Genomic DNA, 15,795 nt, shown 5'->3' with positions numbered 1-15,795 from the left:
CATAAGGAGCTGGGTATCTGAAGAGTTAAACTGGACACCTGCAAGATGTATGTTAGTATGTGGTATCTATGATGTTTTGATTGATACAGCGTCATCGAACATCCTGTATAACTTAAGTAGTCTCGTTATGGAGCTTAAGAAAGTTAATGAAAGTATGGAAATCAGCATATGTCAGCTGTTTCCGAACCTTCGTGTTAACGAATATCAGGACATTATTAACTACCATAAAAACCAACTAAATGAATGGTGTTTAGGCAATGGTATATTAGATATAAACTGTGAGTTGCCTTTCAAGCTAGCTACTGGAGAAACAGATGAAATGTGTTTTCACCAGATCAATGAAAACCCTGGAATTTTCTTGAATAGGTGTGGCGCAATTAGGCTACTCGAGTCTCTTAGAAAGAAATGCCAGCATTTTAACCTCTGTGATAACTGGAAGAACATCAAAAGATCACATAAGTGGACAGAAACAAAATCAGAATGCAGTGGTATTCATCAGCAAGCACGTCCTCGCATCATAAATACACGCAGGAAATCGTCGGAATTCAGGGCAGACCACAAATCGGGTTCGTACTAACTATGGGGAGCATGGTCAAAGAAAGAGAAGGTCTGCTCACAATTGTCCCAAAATTCTACCAACTTCGCGCATGACGTCACGGGGCAAGCAGATGGGCTATTTACCTGTCAGCCAGGTCAAGGAAGTATAGCAGAAAGGTGTAAATGCGATCGTGACTTTATATTGTGTATTCACGTGTATTTTGGTCATCGTCATTGTAGAACTATGCCTAATATTTGTGCAGATCAAAATACTGATCTGACTTTTCATAAATTTCCAAAAAATTAAGAACTTCGAAAGAAATGGATTCATCTGTGCAAGAGAAAAGACAGATTCAATGCGAATTCTTCGAGGATTTGTACTTTGCATTTTGAATCAACTGATTGTGCAGGAACATTCAATATGAATTACTTGGAATCTCAATACCAAGACATCTTGTACAATTAAAGAATGATGTAATACCAACAATGCATCTGCCTGCATTAGAATTTGGTATTCTTTTGAAGTGAAGTCGATGGTTCTTAATGAATCAGTTTATATTGTTAATGTATTACAATGTGACAAATATTTGCTACTTTCTCTTACCATTTATAACTGAATATCGCAAATGAATAGATCCCACGATTCCCTTATTTGGATTTTCGGTGGTGTGGAAAGAGGGAGTAAGTGTAGTGGTACTCTATCCAAGTAAAGTTAACTGTTCATAGTAAATCAGTTTATATAGTTGAATATATTTACAATATGACATATATTTGTCACTTATATTTACTATGCTTACTATTACGATTGATAATCAAATGTTGCAAATGGTCTGAAGTCACGATTTTCACTTTAGATTTTGGGTGGTGTACTAGGAAAGAGATGAAATGTAAATAATTTTTTTATGTTTATTTTCTATACAATTAAATGTCTGAACATTCCAGCTTATTTCCTATAAAGCCAACAATCATCATCAACGTGGTTTACGAAATTTTTCTGTTTTCAAACTTAAAAGATAATTGCTAGACTAGAACTTTGGGTCGGGGAATTAAAATACCAATATTCCATTTGGTGAATAAATTGTTGACTTAGTTAATCTTTTTGCAATACCTGCGCAAAGTTTCTTATTCCTTTGCCCAGTAAACAATGTAATTTAAGTTGACCATATGCCATTAATTATGGACTTTGAGCCAGGGAACTGAAATACCAAAATTTCCTTTGGCGAATAAATATTTCACCAAGTTAATCTTTTCATAGAACTTGAGTAGCATTTGGTCTGTTTCTCTGCCAGTAAATATAACTGCAGTTGACCGGATGCCACCAATTATGAACTTTAGGTCAGGGAATTAAAATACCAAAGTTTCCTTTGGAGAGTAAATGGTTGACCTACTTAATCTTTTCATAAAACCTCGGCAAATATTTCCATTGTTCTTTGCCCAGTAAATAATTGTTGTAATTTTAAAGTTGCAGTCTTGCTAGATAAATTGAGTATATTAGGATGATGCACAACTTACCTTAATTACCGCAAGAATCTGGACTCTGTCCTTGAGGACAGATAAAATTACAAACAACAAATTACGGCTGAAGACCTACTTCAAAAGGGGAGTGATTAGGTGAATTCTGGGGTTTAACTTAATTCATTATGTTTACAAAAGAAAACACATCAGAAGAATGGTAGTGTAATTCTAGGGTAATGAGGCCAGAGCAAATGACGGGGAATTTCCTGGAGGGAATACAAATGGGTTGTACGCTCCAAAAGGCGTTGATAACGAAGTAGTGACCGCTACACACACAAGATGATACGCAGATCCACAGCTGAATACTCCTAATCTGCAATCGAAACACTTACGGTTACTCAACCAAAACTAGCACTGTAATGAGGGAATCGAGGAATTGCAGAGAAGATGCCTACTAGACTGAACTCGATTCCAGTGACTCGAACATCATACACATACATTACACTTCTCGTAAATGCTTTGCAAATATAACGGCACAAAATATAAAGCAATACAGGTTTCACTGTAACTATATCGCACTATGAAAAGAAAGGAACTTAGTTGGAGGAGAATAGGAAACGTGGCTGACAAAAAACCTTAAATCCTGTGGTACTTTAACTTTCTGTAGGAGCTGAAGTTCTCCTCTTATGAGGGCCAACGAGAGGGAGGGCAAGTGAATTAATTCAAAATAAAAGTTACTTTTGGATACTGCTAGTCACGTGTCGAAAATAGGCCGTTTAATGGAGCAAGAGACAGAGCTCTGCTTTCTGTGGCTGCTGCCGTACAATTCTGAGAGCAAGCTTCTCTCTCCAAGGCCCTTTATAGTTTCAGAAGTTATGTCTTTCTCTTCCTAGATGGCGTTGTGATCACTCTGCCCGCATGGAAATGCTGGCAGCATGGCTTCAATTTCAAGATGGTAGGACGCATGTGTTCACCCTGCCAGCTGACCTGCCTTGGGTGACGATTAGCTCTGGTCAGGTCCGCACCTGGAATTAAGGGATTTACAACAGCACTTTGGACAAGAAAGGGATTAAAGTGGTTCCTGCCCCCCACCCCAAGGCAGTGGTGAGAGAGGTTTTAGAGGCGAATTTGCCTACAGTGAATCATACTAAATTGAATTTCTTGAATTAGTCCATTTTACTTTGAATTATTGCATGAAAGATGGGGTAGGAGGGAATAATCTTAATACCTCCCCCACCTTGACAACATTTATACCCTTAGTCGGGTTGAAATGGCTAAAGTTACGTTATCGCAACAGGCAATAATTTTTCTCTTCATAACCTTTGGGGTACATTAGTCTAAAATATAATATTTCTGCTAAATATCAAAGTCAATTATAAACAAAAATCACTTATGAATTTTACCCTACTTTGCAGAATTAATTTACGCTGCTGGCAACAGTAATAATTTTACTGTCTAAGAAATGATAATAAGCAGCATTTAATGAATATAAAATTGCTAGATTATTACTTAATAGGTAATTAAATTGAACCTAACATCGTGAGGTTAATATTGTTATACTCAGAATACTCTATGTACTTATTAGTAAAACTTTTAGTCACAGGCTCATGTGGTTAATATACCTTGAGGAGGCAATATAATGAAAGTATTCATGGGTTTTGTTAGGTGTTGCCACGAAACTTAAGAGCGATGGCTCAGTGCTATTGGAGGCACTATAAACACTTGTACCAGGGGGACATATTATAAGTACATGTGATGTATCAGTACGTAGTACTGGCAGTGGAAGTCAGAAATTATAAATTACTAGGAAAGAACAATAATAAAAGAGTCACTGATAAGGCCTGTAAAAAAGGTATATCCGGTGCAGGTGGCATTTATGTTGACGTTGGTGGTTTCCGCAGTTAGATACGGTGGGTATCTGACGCATTCATTTGTGCCTTCTGATCAGGGCCAAGATGCATGGAGACAACGTGACAGATTGATGGAAGCGTTGATCCTTAACATTGAACCAGCATTGTGCCTTGTTATTATGTGAATGCATCTACGTTAATGTGTATATTATCAAGGAACCATACAACAGCTATTCACTTCATTTGTTTGGTGATTCTGAGACTCAGATGTTAGTGAAAAAGAACAAGAGAAACATTTATTCATGATAGAATGAGTAAGATAACTTAACAATTTTCCAGACATTATATGGAATACAGTTTGCATGATTAAATATGCATTTTCCTGTTCTGTTCTCCATTATGCATCATTGTTTTAAATGTCTTCTTTATACACCATTTCAGGTTTTAATATATGCTGTTTCTTTTAACAGGAATTCTGGGTTCGTCATGTGATGACGAATATTTTGGAAGTGGTGTTCTTTTAACATACTATATGACATTTATTTTGGTCTAGAATAATTGTGACCTTTTTATATTGTTTGGCGACCAGGGTGTTAGTCACTAGTATTGGTTGGTTTAGAATCATTAATTCGATTGATTGTGAGCTTGAGTTGCCTCTAGTTATGATTTCCATTTGTACGGGGTGTGAGTCACTCCATTTCATGACTGTAGTTTTTGCTGAAGTGCTTTCGTTAAATTTAAAAATAAAGTCTAGTTTTGTATCTCAGTGTTTAATTCCAGTAAATTTGAGAATAGATTAAGGGAGAGAAATGAGAAAGAAAGAATGTGCTGACCCAGTTATTGCTACCGGAAATCTTAGGGATGTTAGATGATATGATGCTGTTCTTAAAACAGATGTAGTAACAGATTATGACCCTAATTGACCTTGATGAAGGACATAACATATTCCTTAGCCTATGGAAATGGCTGGGTTCATTCTTAAGCCCCAAAGGCCTCAAAGGGAAGTCATGGGATATCTGTCAACTGCATTCTTTATTAGCAGACTGGGAAACAAGGTAAAATATAAGCCTTTGTGAGGCGTAAAATAATATGATTAATAGAACAAAATAATGAAAAGGAAAAAATGTTAAAAAAAATAAATTACAGAGTTATAAGCCTAAATAGGTGAGCCTGACACCCTCTTCTGGATTACCAAGGTCCTGATCTGGAGGGGTGGCACTGTGCCCAGGTTGGCTAGTGCCAAAGGAGCTCATGATTTTCTTCTCTTTTGTGGACCTGTTTTAGGGTGATGGTTTTCCTTGGTAGGGGAACCGGTCGAACCAAGTCTGAGGAGGACAACTTAGTGCCACCCAGGTCGGCTTCTTTGATGGCCAGAGCAGGGGCATTCTTTACAGGCTCTGCCCCAAGTCGTTGCAGTTGCTTGAGTTCATCGGCCAGTTGAGGTGTGGCAGAATCCTTACTCACACTCGTGTCTGTGGAGGACTGAGAAAGGGAGGAAGATGTTCTGGAAGGCGTGGGGGGCTCACAGGTTACAATGACCAGCTCAGGCACGGGTTGCGAGGCTGCACCTGTGAATGAGCTTCTGCTGTGGTCAGAAGAATCCATCCCTCTTATTGGCACTGGTAGCGGAGCCAAGCCAGGCGAAGAGAGGGGATCCAAAATGGGATCTCTTGAATGGGGATCTGGGGCGTGCTCTGGCACTGGCACTGGCACTAAGGCAGGGCCAGGCACTGGTGTAGGATTTGGAGATTGCTCACTGTTCGAGATGGCTGGAGCTTGGCACTGCTCAGTGTACTCAAGTGGCACTGGCAGAGATTGAGAGTCAATTTTGGGATCTCCAGGAGGGAGATCTATTGGGTGCCTTGGCACTGGCACTGGGGCAGGGCCTGGTATAGGACTGGGCTTTGAAATCTGCATGGAAGGTGGCACTGGCAGTGGAATGAATGGAAGCTCTTGAGAATTACTCATGCCTGATGAATAACTTGAGGGGCTTGGAAACCCAGGTTGTTGTATTTTTGATGGACACTGGAAGTCTTGTCCCATGAGGAGGTCATAACCTCCAGGAATGTAGCTTGCTACGGCAAGGTTGCAGATTTTGGATTTATTAGGTCCCGTGACTCTCAACTGAACAGTAGAAGTATTTTAGATTGATTGATACCCTCAATTCTGACGACTTTACGTCTGTTAATGTTAGCTCCATAGGGAACCTTGTCCTTCCTTATGAGAGAAATTTCTGCGTCAGAGTCATCAAATGCCTTGACCTGGCATGCGGGGTAGCTACCTCGAGGATGTGCCACATATATGGGACCTTTGGCTGGAGGGCCCAAAGATTTAGAATTTGTAACTGCCACAGCAGTGGCAGGTGTACTTGATTTATTAGGTCATTTTGCCCATTGGGCAGAGTGCCCATAAACTTTGCAAGTGGGGCAATAACTCCTGCTATAATCTTTGCTTGGCACTGCCCCATTGGAGGGAGCAGGCCCTTTACTTTTCATCCAAGAGCCAGATGGGGCTCGTTGGGGCATTGTCCCATTTGAGGACTTAGAAGGATTTTCTGGCTGAGCCTCAGCCTTGAAATGGCACTGTTCAGTGTGGTGCCCTATTCTCTTGCAATATCCACACCCTGGTTTCTTTGGGGCTTGCCCATGTTTAAGGGGATGATGAGAGTTGGTTGAGTCAGGAGAAGGATATATAATTTCCTTCCATGGGAACTAAAATGAGGATGATTGGTGTCCCAGGTGTCAGCCCAGCAACAGCACTCGGCCACTGTCTTAGGCACCTTGTCGCATAGATGGGTGGTGAGAGCTGGCGGGGCATAAAATAAGAAGTCCTCGAGCTGGAAGAGTTCGAGGATGTCCTCCACACTGAGAGATTCTAGCCATCGTTTTAAGACCTGGGTCTTTTTGAAGATCTACTCAGACCAGGTTTGGCTTGATTCTTCGGGCATATTTTTCCACCTTTTCCTCCAACGGTCGGGGAGTTATTTCAAAAGCTTTTATAATGGCTTGGTGGACAAGGGCACGATTTCCTTGATCCTCAGGAGGGAGAACATTGAAGGCAAAGGGGCCTTTCCCTTCAAGGTGCCGTCCCAGGATCAGAGACACTTCTTCAGCAGAGGGCTGATGGGTCATCAGGACCTTTTCAATATGGTCGAGCCAGGCTTTGGGCTCGGCTTCGTCCCATTTTCTTATGAGGGAGCCTACACTGCTGAGGGTTGAATGTGGAGAGGGCATTGGGGTGTTGCACACGCCCTGAGCTGCCATTGCAAGCTGATGAGCTTTCTTTCTCCCTCTCCTGTCGTTCTGCCTCTTCTCATTTCTCTTGAGACATTCTTTCCTTCTCTTTTTCCTGCTGTTCTTTCTCTTTCTCCTGTCATTCTGCCTCTTCTTGTTTCTCCTGGGCTATTCGTTCTGCCTCTTCTTGTTTCTCCCGGTCTATTCTTTCTTTCTCTTTCTCCTGTCAGCTCTTTCTCCTCTATTCTTTCTTTCTCTTTCTCCTGTCGTTCTGCCTATTCTTGTTTCTCCCGGGCTGTTCTTTCTGCCTCTCTTTCCGCCTTGGCATTGTCTACTCCCTCTTGGACACAGTCCCTCAGGGCTTGTCTTGACAGTCCCATCTCCTTTCCAGCAGACATGTAGAACTTGAAGTCCTCATTTTGCTGGGCTCTGGATGTCGTAGACATCTTAAGATAACTCATATATGGTCGTGACCCTTTAGACAATCAATATGTCTGAAAAGACTCAAATTTGTTCGTGATGAACGGGTTTCCGTATGTCTCAAAGACTTAGTTTGTTCATGATGAACGAATTTTGTAATGTCTGAATAAGACTTAGTTTGTTCGTAATGAACGACGAATTTTAATATATCTGCATAAGACTTAGTTTGTTCGTGATGAACAAATTTTTATGTCTCGAAAGACGTAATTTGGATTTTATGTCACTCACGGACTTGGCCGGCGATAGCGTGAAACTAAGGCGTTCTGGGGAACAAGGGTTTTTGCGTGTTGAACGCAGTTAATTGGGTTCCTGAGAACTTAGGGTTTGTGCTAAATGAGCGATTTGCGGTCTCGTAAGACTCAAGGTTGTTCTGATGAACTAATTCAGTATGTCTAAGAAGACTCAAGGTTGTTCTAATGAACTGGAATAAGCAGTCCCGTACGGACTTGGATGTGTGTGAAATACACGAATGTAAAGTCTCGAAATGGACTTGGGTCTTTTAACCCAAGGTTTAATGCAGGCCTTAAATAATGATTTGCAGAGAATTGTTGCAGTTGGTGGAATTAAAATTACAAGCTTACATAGAATTGGATGCTGCTTAATATGTTTTGAATTTTTACTTGCTCACATAAATAATCACAGTGCCAGAAGGAATGCTTATGCTGGCGGTGGCAGCAAATATTATAAAATTGCTATGGGCAAATGGGAAGCGGTAGCTTCCAGAATTTCGCTATTAAATGCATGAATGAATGATTATGCTGGCAGTTCAGCAAATATTATAAAATTGTATTGCTCTAGGCAAATAGGAATAGTTACTTCTAAATATACGCAATTAAATGCAAGAGAAACAACGTAGCTGGCGTCTCGGCCAAGAGGGAAAAAAATGCATAAAATGTGACGAGAAAAGAATGTGCTTATTTCAAAAGCGCAATATTAAAACTCAGTAGAATATGACAAGTACACACACACAAAAAAAAAAATTCTTAGTTTTCCATGCAAGGGCAAATTTTCTGCCAGTGATATCTCTCGTGCTTAAGGGAAAAGAAAAGAAATATTTACGTTATTCTAGAGACCTGATTTTGTTTGCTTGAGCGATCCCATGGGACGGGACAGTTCAGCATGTGCGTGTGAAGAGAAACAACCAACAAATACAGCGAACAAAATACAAAACTATCTTGGCTTAGCTGACACCTGGCCGAGCGAAGATATGCGCAAATTTTAATGAGACAACCGATAAATTTTGGAAGATTTTCCTCTCTTCTGGGGGAATGAATGAATGTATGTTTCCTTTTTTTCTCACGGTTTGTTTACTGGAAAAGATTGAATGGAATGGAATCTACCATGTGCTTTTCTTTTATGGAAGGAATTTAAACAAATGTGAGTACTAACCACAATTTTAGGCTCGCATGGCCTGAACAAATTAGGAATTTGCCTAGCAAATTCCTAACCTCTGAGAGAGAGAGAGAGAGAGAGAGAGAGAGAGAGAGAGAGAGAGAGAGAGAGAGAGAGAGAGAGAGAGAGAGAGAGTAAAAATGTCTCATCTCCAGCGATGTGAAAATTGCTAGACTAGATTAGCCCACATGGCTGTAATGTGTGCCTAGCTAGTATTTCGGGACTTTCAAATTGTCCTTATCATGTGGCCAAAGGAATAAGGGCACTTTTCCTTTTATGAATTCTTCACTGAGTGTCGCTCCCTACCTTCCTAGTTTTAAAACATGCAGCTAACATGCCATAGCTCAAAATCTTGTGTAAAGGTTAATAACTCTTTCTTTATAACTGAGATGCATGCACGTGTTCTAACAATTCCTAACTCTGTTTCAGCCACGATTTTGTTCGTACATAACAAAAGATAAACATAATAACACGGTAATTCATGTGGAAATGGATCACTTGTGCTCTTATAGGGGAATTTACGCTAATTAAGAAGTTTCATTTCTTGTCTCACATTCAGCTCTTAGCGAGGCCATTAAATGATAACTGCACATTGCCAAAAGGGGTAAGGACTCAATCTGTGATGTTTCAGATTGCGAGATCTCAGCAATTTGGTGGCCAGTGTTGTCATTTTAAAGCTGGGGTCTTACTAGATAAATGGGGTATACTAGGATGATACACAACTTACCTTAATTACCACAAGAATCTGGACTCTGGCCTTGAGGACAGCTAAAATTACAAACAAATTACGGCTGAAGGCCCGCTTCAAGAGGGGAGCGATTAGGTAAACTCTGGGGTTTAATGTAACTCATTATATTTACAAAAGAGAACACCTCAGAAGAATGGTAGCGTGATTTTGGGGTAATGAGGTGAGAGCAAATGACGGGGAATTTCCTGGAAGGAATACAAATGGGTTGCACGCTCCAAAAGGCATTGATAACGAAGTAGTGACTGCTACACACACAAGATGATACGCAGATCCACAGCTGAATACTCCTAATCTGCAATCGAAACACTTACGGTTACTCAACCAAAACTAGCACTGTAATGAGGGAATCGAGGAATTGCAGAGAAGATGCCTAAACTGAACTCGATTCCAGTGACTCAGACATCAAACGCTTACGTTAAACTTCTCATACATGCTTTGCAAATTTAACAGTACAAAATATAAAACAATACAGGTCTCACTGTAAGTATATCGCACATTGAAAAGAAAGGAACTTAGTTGGAGGAGAATAGGAAACGTGGCTGACGGAAAACCCTAAATCCTGGTATTTTATCTTTCTTTAGGAGCTGAAGTTCTCTTCTTATGAGGGCCAGCGAGAGGGAGGGCAAGTGAATTAATTCACAACAAAAGTTACTGGATACTGCTAGAAGCCACGTGTCGAAAATAGGCAGTTTAATGGAGCAAGAGACGGAACTGCTTTCTGTGGCCGCTGCTGTGCAATTCTGAGAGCAAGCTTCTCTCTCCAAGGCCCTTTATAGTCCCGGAAGTTACATATTTCTCTTCTTAGATGGCGTTGTGATCACTCTGCCTGAATGGAAATGCTGGCAGCATGGCTCTGATTCCTAGATGGCGTTGTGGTCACTCTGCCTGCATGGAAATGCTGGCAGCATGGCTCTGATTTCAAGATGGCAGAATGCATGTGATCAGCCCGCCAGCTCACCTGCCTTGGGTGACGATTAGCTCTGGTCGGGTCTGCACCTGGAATTAAGGGATTTCTGACAGCACTTTGGACAAGAAAGGGATTAAAGTGGTTTTCCCCCCAAAGGCAGTGGTGAGAGAGGTTTTAGAGGCGAATTTGCCTATAGTGAATCATATTAAATTATATATGTTGAATTACTTAGTCCTTTTTACTTTGAATTATTGCATGAAAGATGGCATAGGAGGGAATACTCTTAATAAAATATGATTGCAGTTGATCGGATGCCACCAATTATAAGATTAGGCAAACCATTCAGGTAATGATAGATTGTTTTCAGTTGAACGTAAGTCACCAGTTATAACTTTTTTATGTTTCTTTTGTACTAAATATCAGTTGTAAATATTACAGGAAACTACGTCTCTACCAGTCGGGAGTTGTTTCTTAATTATATTCCTGATGTTATAATGAAGTTCAGTATTCTGAGTGAAATAAATCTTTTATTGCCCTTCCATTACCTTTAAAAACAATTAAACTATTGCATTTGCAGATTTTTACAAAAATACTGGGTAAATCCCATTATTGAAATTAAAATCTTTTGGTTTATAAACATTCCCTTCCGAGTCTTTCTCTACCCACCTCGCCGCATGACGTAGGTGTAGCTCCGCCTACCTGCGAGTGAACAGACCTTCTCTTTCTTAGACCATGACAGGGAGGATCAGCATGAGAGAATGGAACATTCAAAAATGTTGTGAAGATGATGGCAAAAAATATGGACAAATTTAACGTTATCAATCCCGCTCAGGATGTTATAATTGTGGTGAATATAATCACAATCAAAGTTCATGTTATTATGATGATCACAGAATTAGATGCACTCACTAGCTGCCATGGTTTAGGCCATAAAAGTCGATTATGCCCTCGCTATGCTCCTAGGGTAACGACCAGGAAGATGCCACTGCAGAAGGTACAGTCAGTGAGGATCACTGAGAAGGATGTGAGAAATCTGCTAACTATAAAACACTATTATCGCATTTTGATGAACTAGAATTGTTAATAAAAGAAAGAAAAATAGACATTTTATGTATAGATTCGGGTATCCGAGAAGCTTTGTAAACATTTCAAATTTTATTATCTATCGTTGCGATCAGGGAAGAGGAGGAGGAACTTGTATTTATGTTTGAGGTGACTTAAAAGTTAACAGAACTACCCTAAATGTTGATAAAGTAGTAGGAGTAGAGAATGTCTGGATAACTATACAACATAAAAAGCTCCCATCTTTCATTTTAGGGTGTGTTCACCGCCATCCCAAAACTTTAATCTCCTCTTTCGATTACATTAAGGCTGTTTTTAAAGTTGTTTCATTACGTGGAAAACCAATTTTTATACTAGGTGACGTTAATGATGATTTATTATCCTCTAATAGTAAATTAAGTAAAATTATACATCAATTAAACCTACATTAGGCAATTAATAAACCTACAAGAATTACAAATATAACCTCATCACTGCTAGATGTTATCATCACAAACAAATCAGAAATGATTTCCCAAGCTGAAGTAGTCCCCTGTCATATTGCTGATCATGAGTTGGTAACAGTACAAATTGATATTTCAAAACCAAAAAGACAGCCTGCAACTAGAACATTTCCAGTTGCACTAGAATTAAGAAATATTTATAAAAACTACAAACAACGAGTTAATCGACTTTTTAAAGCAAAGAAGGCAGAACATTTTAAAGATAAGTTTAAAAATTGTCATGGTAATTTTTCTACTAAATGGAAAATTGTACATGCAATGAGCCCTGCCACAAACAGTAACATAGGTATCAATGATTACAAAGATAAGAAAAATAAAGCAGAAGAATTTAACGAATATTTTGCAAGTAGCCTATAGGTCGACTGGCCTTCGAAAATTCTCAACTGACCTTGAATGCAAATAATAATCTGCCCACTTTAGATACTATTATACCTCAAGGTATCGCTAATAACTTTTTCAGGCCCCAACCCGTTGACGTAGATACAGTTGTCTTGATAGTGAGGGATTTAAATGACTGCAAAGCGTTTGGATCTGATGGTATTTCTCTCAGTTTCATACGAGATGCCTTACCAGTGATAAGTTTTTGCCCAACCGTCATAGTAAACACCTCCATAGCAACCGGTCTCTACCCCGGCGACTGGAAGAAACTCTCATGTAATACCATTTTTCTAGAACGGTAACCCATATGTAGTCGGAAATTATCGGCCTATATTCACTTCTACCAGTGTTATCTAAGATATTAAAAAAAATAGTCTTAGTTCAGCTCATGCAATATCTTGAAGAAAATGACTTTTTATCACAAACCCAATATAGTTTTAGACCACATCTATCAACCGAAACCGCATTGATGATCACAGAAAAAATTTATAGTAACATAGACGAAAAAAAGATCTCTCCTTATATTGTTGGATCTCTAAATCATTTGATAGCGTTAGCCATGATGTCCTACTTAGTAAATTTATACAACTAAGAATCGACCCGTTTTGGTTCAAAAATTATTTGGAAAATCGATATCAGTCAGTAGAAATAGACGGTGTAATATCTTCCTCTAAACCAGTACAATTTGGAGTCCCACAAGGATCAATATTAGGACCAATTCTCTTCTTAATTTATACCAGTGACATGTCTACTTCATTACAGGATTGTCTTTTAATACAATATGCAGATGACAGTCAAATCCTAATCACCGGAACCATAGAAGAATTGCAAATGTTAATTTCAAGAGCGGAAAGTGTCTTAGAAAATGCTAAATATTATTTCCAGACCAATGGATTAAATGTAAACGAATCTAAAACTCAATATATTTTCCTTGGCTCGAGGCAATTCATTTCTCAAATTCCTGATAATATAGTCGTAAATATTAATGGCTATGCTACTGGGAAAAGTGACCATGTAAAAAAACCTTGGAGTTGACTTCGACCAGTGCATGCTTTTTGATGCTCATATAATATGAAGTCGGTAGGAAAGTGAATAGAACACTAATTTACCTAAACTGAATAAAAGACAGATTTGATAATGAAATGTAAAATAGTCGTTCAATCTCTTGCGTTAAGCATAGTAAACTGTTTGAAGGTCTGGGGCACTACGTCTAAACAACAACCACATCGAATACAAAAACTCCAAAACTCTAAGCGGCAAAAGTGACTGATGGGAAAGCAAAGAAATACGACCATGCAACCCCAATTCTAAAGAAATTAGAGTGGCTAAATATAGAAAAAAGAATACAATACAACTTATGTCTACTAGTTTTTATGAAATATTAAACAATTTATTGCCAGCATGGATTTTTCCTCTGACATCAGTTAGATTTAGAAGTGACAGGACAACAAGAAATAGCAAACGACCTTTACATACCAAGGACAAATACCGAGCTGGGTAAAAGATCGTTCGCTGTACGGGGTCCTTTGGCTTGGAATAAGCTACCAACAGGTACTAAAACAATAGTTAATATAATTTCTTTCAAGTCAGCGTTAAAGAAACACATTTTGCTTGTAGGTTGATTACTCTTTATACTGTAATATCACTGCATTTCCAGAATTGTAACAATAGGAGTACAACTTTCTGAATCAACATGATGCTTTATTTACACATTTAAATAAAATTATACATACTACTACACTATGTATTACAGGGCTACGTTTCCTTTTGTTTTTTGAGATGTTCGTTCAAGTTTGTTGTATATAGTAAATTGTAAGTAGTATGAAATGTAACTCTTGCATCGGAATACATTTTATCCATGTAAGATACATCATAGCCAATGTAAATATTGGAAATAAAGCTTATTATTATTGTTATTACTAGTCTCTCTCTCTCTCTCTCTCTCTCTCTCTCTCTCTCTCTCTCTCTCTCTCTCTCTCTCTCTCTCTCTCTCTCTCTCTCTGTTAAGATAGTTGCTTCAATTACAATGCCCAGCATTTTTGACGTTTTATATTTCACCCCCATTCCTATCGGGGCCGAACTTGGACTTAGAAGGCATCGGGAGTGTCACTATTCATCTCAGCTACCTCGAAAACTATGGATTAGACACTAATATCTGTCGTTTTCAGTCATTTTTACATGTCACCCCTTCCCACACCCACCCCCTTTGGTGCGCTTGATGCCTTACCCCCACCGTATTCTTTTCCAGATAGTAAGTCGTATATATTCTGAAATGAGGTATGATAAATTCGTAGAGTTTATTTAGTTACTAAGTCTGTGGGCAGAACCAATCCTGTTTCAGGGAAGCCCTTCCCACCCCCACCCCCTTTAGTGCCCTTTGGTGCTAGTGATGTCTTACCCCGACAGTATTCTTTTCCAGATACTAAGTCATATGTATACCAAGTTTTGTTGAAATTGCTCAATGCTTTTCAGTTAACATGCTGGAACATACACACATCCATTTATACATACATACATCCATTTATATATATATATATATATATATATATATATATATATATATATATATACATGGAGGTATTTGTAACATACTAATGCTTGCTGTATTCAGTGATTGTGCAGTTGTCTTAAGTGTTTATTCAGGGCCTAAAGTTTAGTCACTTTTGAGATTTAGCTGTGTCAATCTTTCCGGAGGCGCTTGGAAACTACAGAGATTCTGTCCACATGAAAATGAAGTTAATTCAGCAGTTGATCGATCGATGACCTGAGCATTGTTCAGCAGGGCGCTCAGATACAGTGTCACATGTCGGTGATGGAAATTTCCATCATTATTCCATGGAACTTTCTGGTCTGGTTATAATCGGATTCATATGTATGTAAAATGGAAATATACATGCATATGTTGGTTACAAAATTGCCAACTGAGAAGGGTCTTGTGATAGTTTGAAAATTAATGTCAGAAATGAATTAAATTATAAATTAGGTCCCAAATGTGAAGGCCTGTTTCAGGTTATGGAAGGGAAGAAAGGCAATAGATTTGTTGTTCTGGATGAAGATACGGGGATGACTAGATTAATGCATATATCTAAGATTACGAGAACAACTTCATAATGGGTGGGGGTTTTATTTGGTTGTTTGTTTTTTCTTTTTCTCCTATTTGTTTCGTTGGGGTTAAATAGTTATTTATGGTTTGTTTTCGCTTTTCTATGCTCGCAGATGTGGAGATTCAGCGTAATGGGTCAGGTTTTTT

The 15,795-nt window shown here is 38.9% G+C and overlaps 1 protein-coding gene across 5 annotated transcripts in view; it reads left to right on the top strand.

The window, feature by feature from the left end:
- Positions 1 to 15,795, top strand: part of LOC136847478 (von Willebrand factor A domain-containing protein 8-like) — a 737,466-nt gene that overhangs the window by 406,806 nt on the left and 314,865 nt on the right. Inside the window, exon 7 of one of the 5 annotated variants that reach the window (XM_067119218.1) lies at positions 10,277 to 11,125. The exons of 3 other annotated variants lie outside the window; for them this stretch is intronic. In XM_067119218.1, coding sequence (XP_066975319.1) covers positions 10,277 to 10,330 — 54 coding nt within the window. In that variant the 3' untranslated portion in view covers positions 10,331 to 11,125. Of the gene's footprint in view, positions 1 to 2,885; positions 4,602 to 10,276; positions 11,126 to 15,795 lie in introns of those variants that run through there. One more of the 5 variants, XM_067119222.1, reaches the window with a different exon arrangement.

The sequence above is a fragment of the Macrobrachium rosenbergii genome, chromosome 16 (genome assembly GCF_040412425.1).
Source record: "Macrobrachium rosenbergii isolate ZJJX-2024 chromosome 16, ASM4041242v1, whole genome shotgun sequence".
NCBI classification, from domain to species: domain Eukaryota; kingdom Metazoa; phylum Arthropoda; class Malacostraca; order Decapoda; family Palaemonidae; genus Macrobrachium; species Macrobrachium rosenbergii.
The sequence above is the reverse complement of the archived record's forward strand: the minus strand, read 5'-3'. Positions and strand labels throughout refer to the sequence as shown.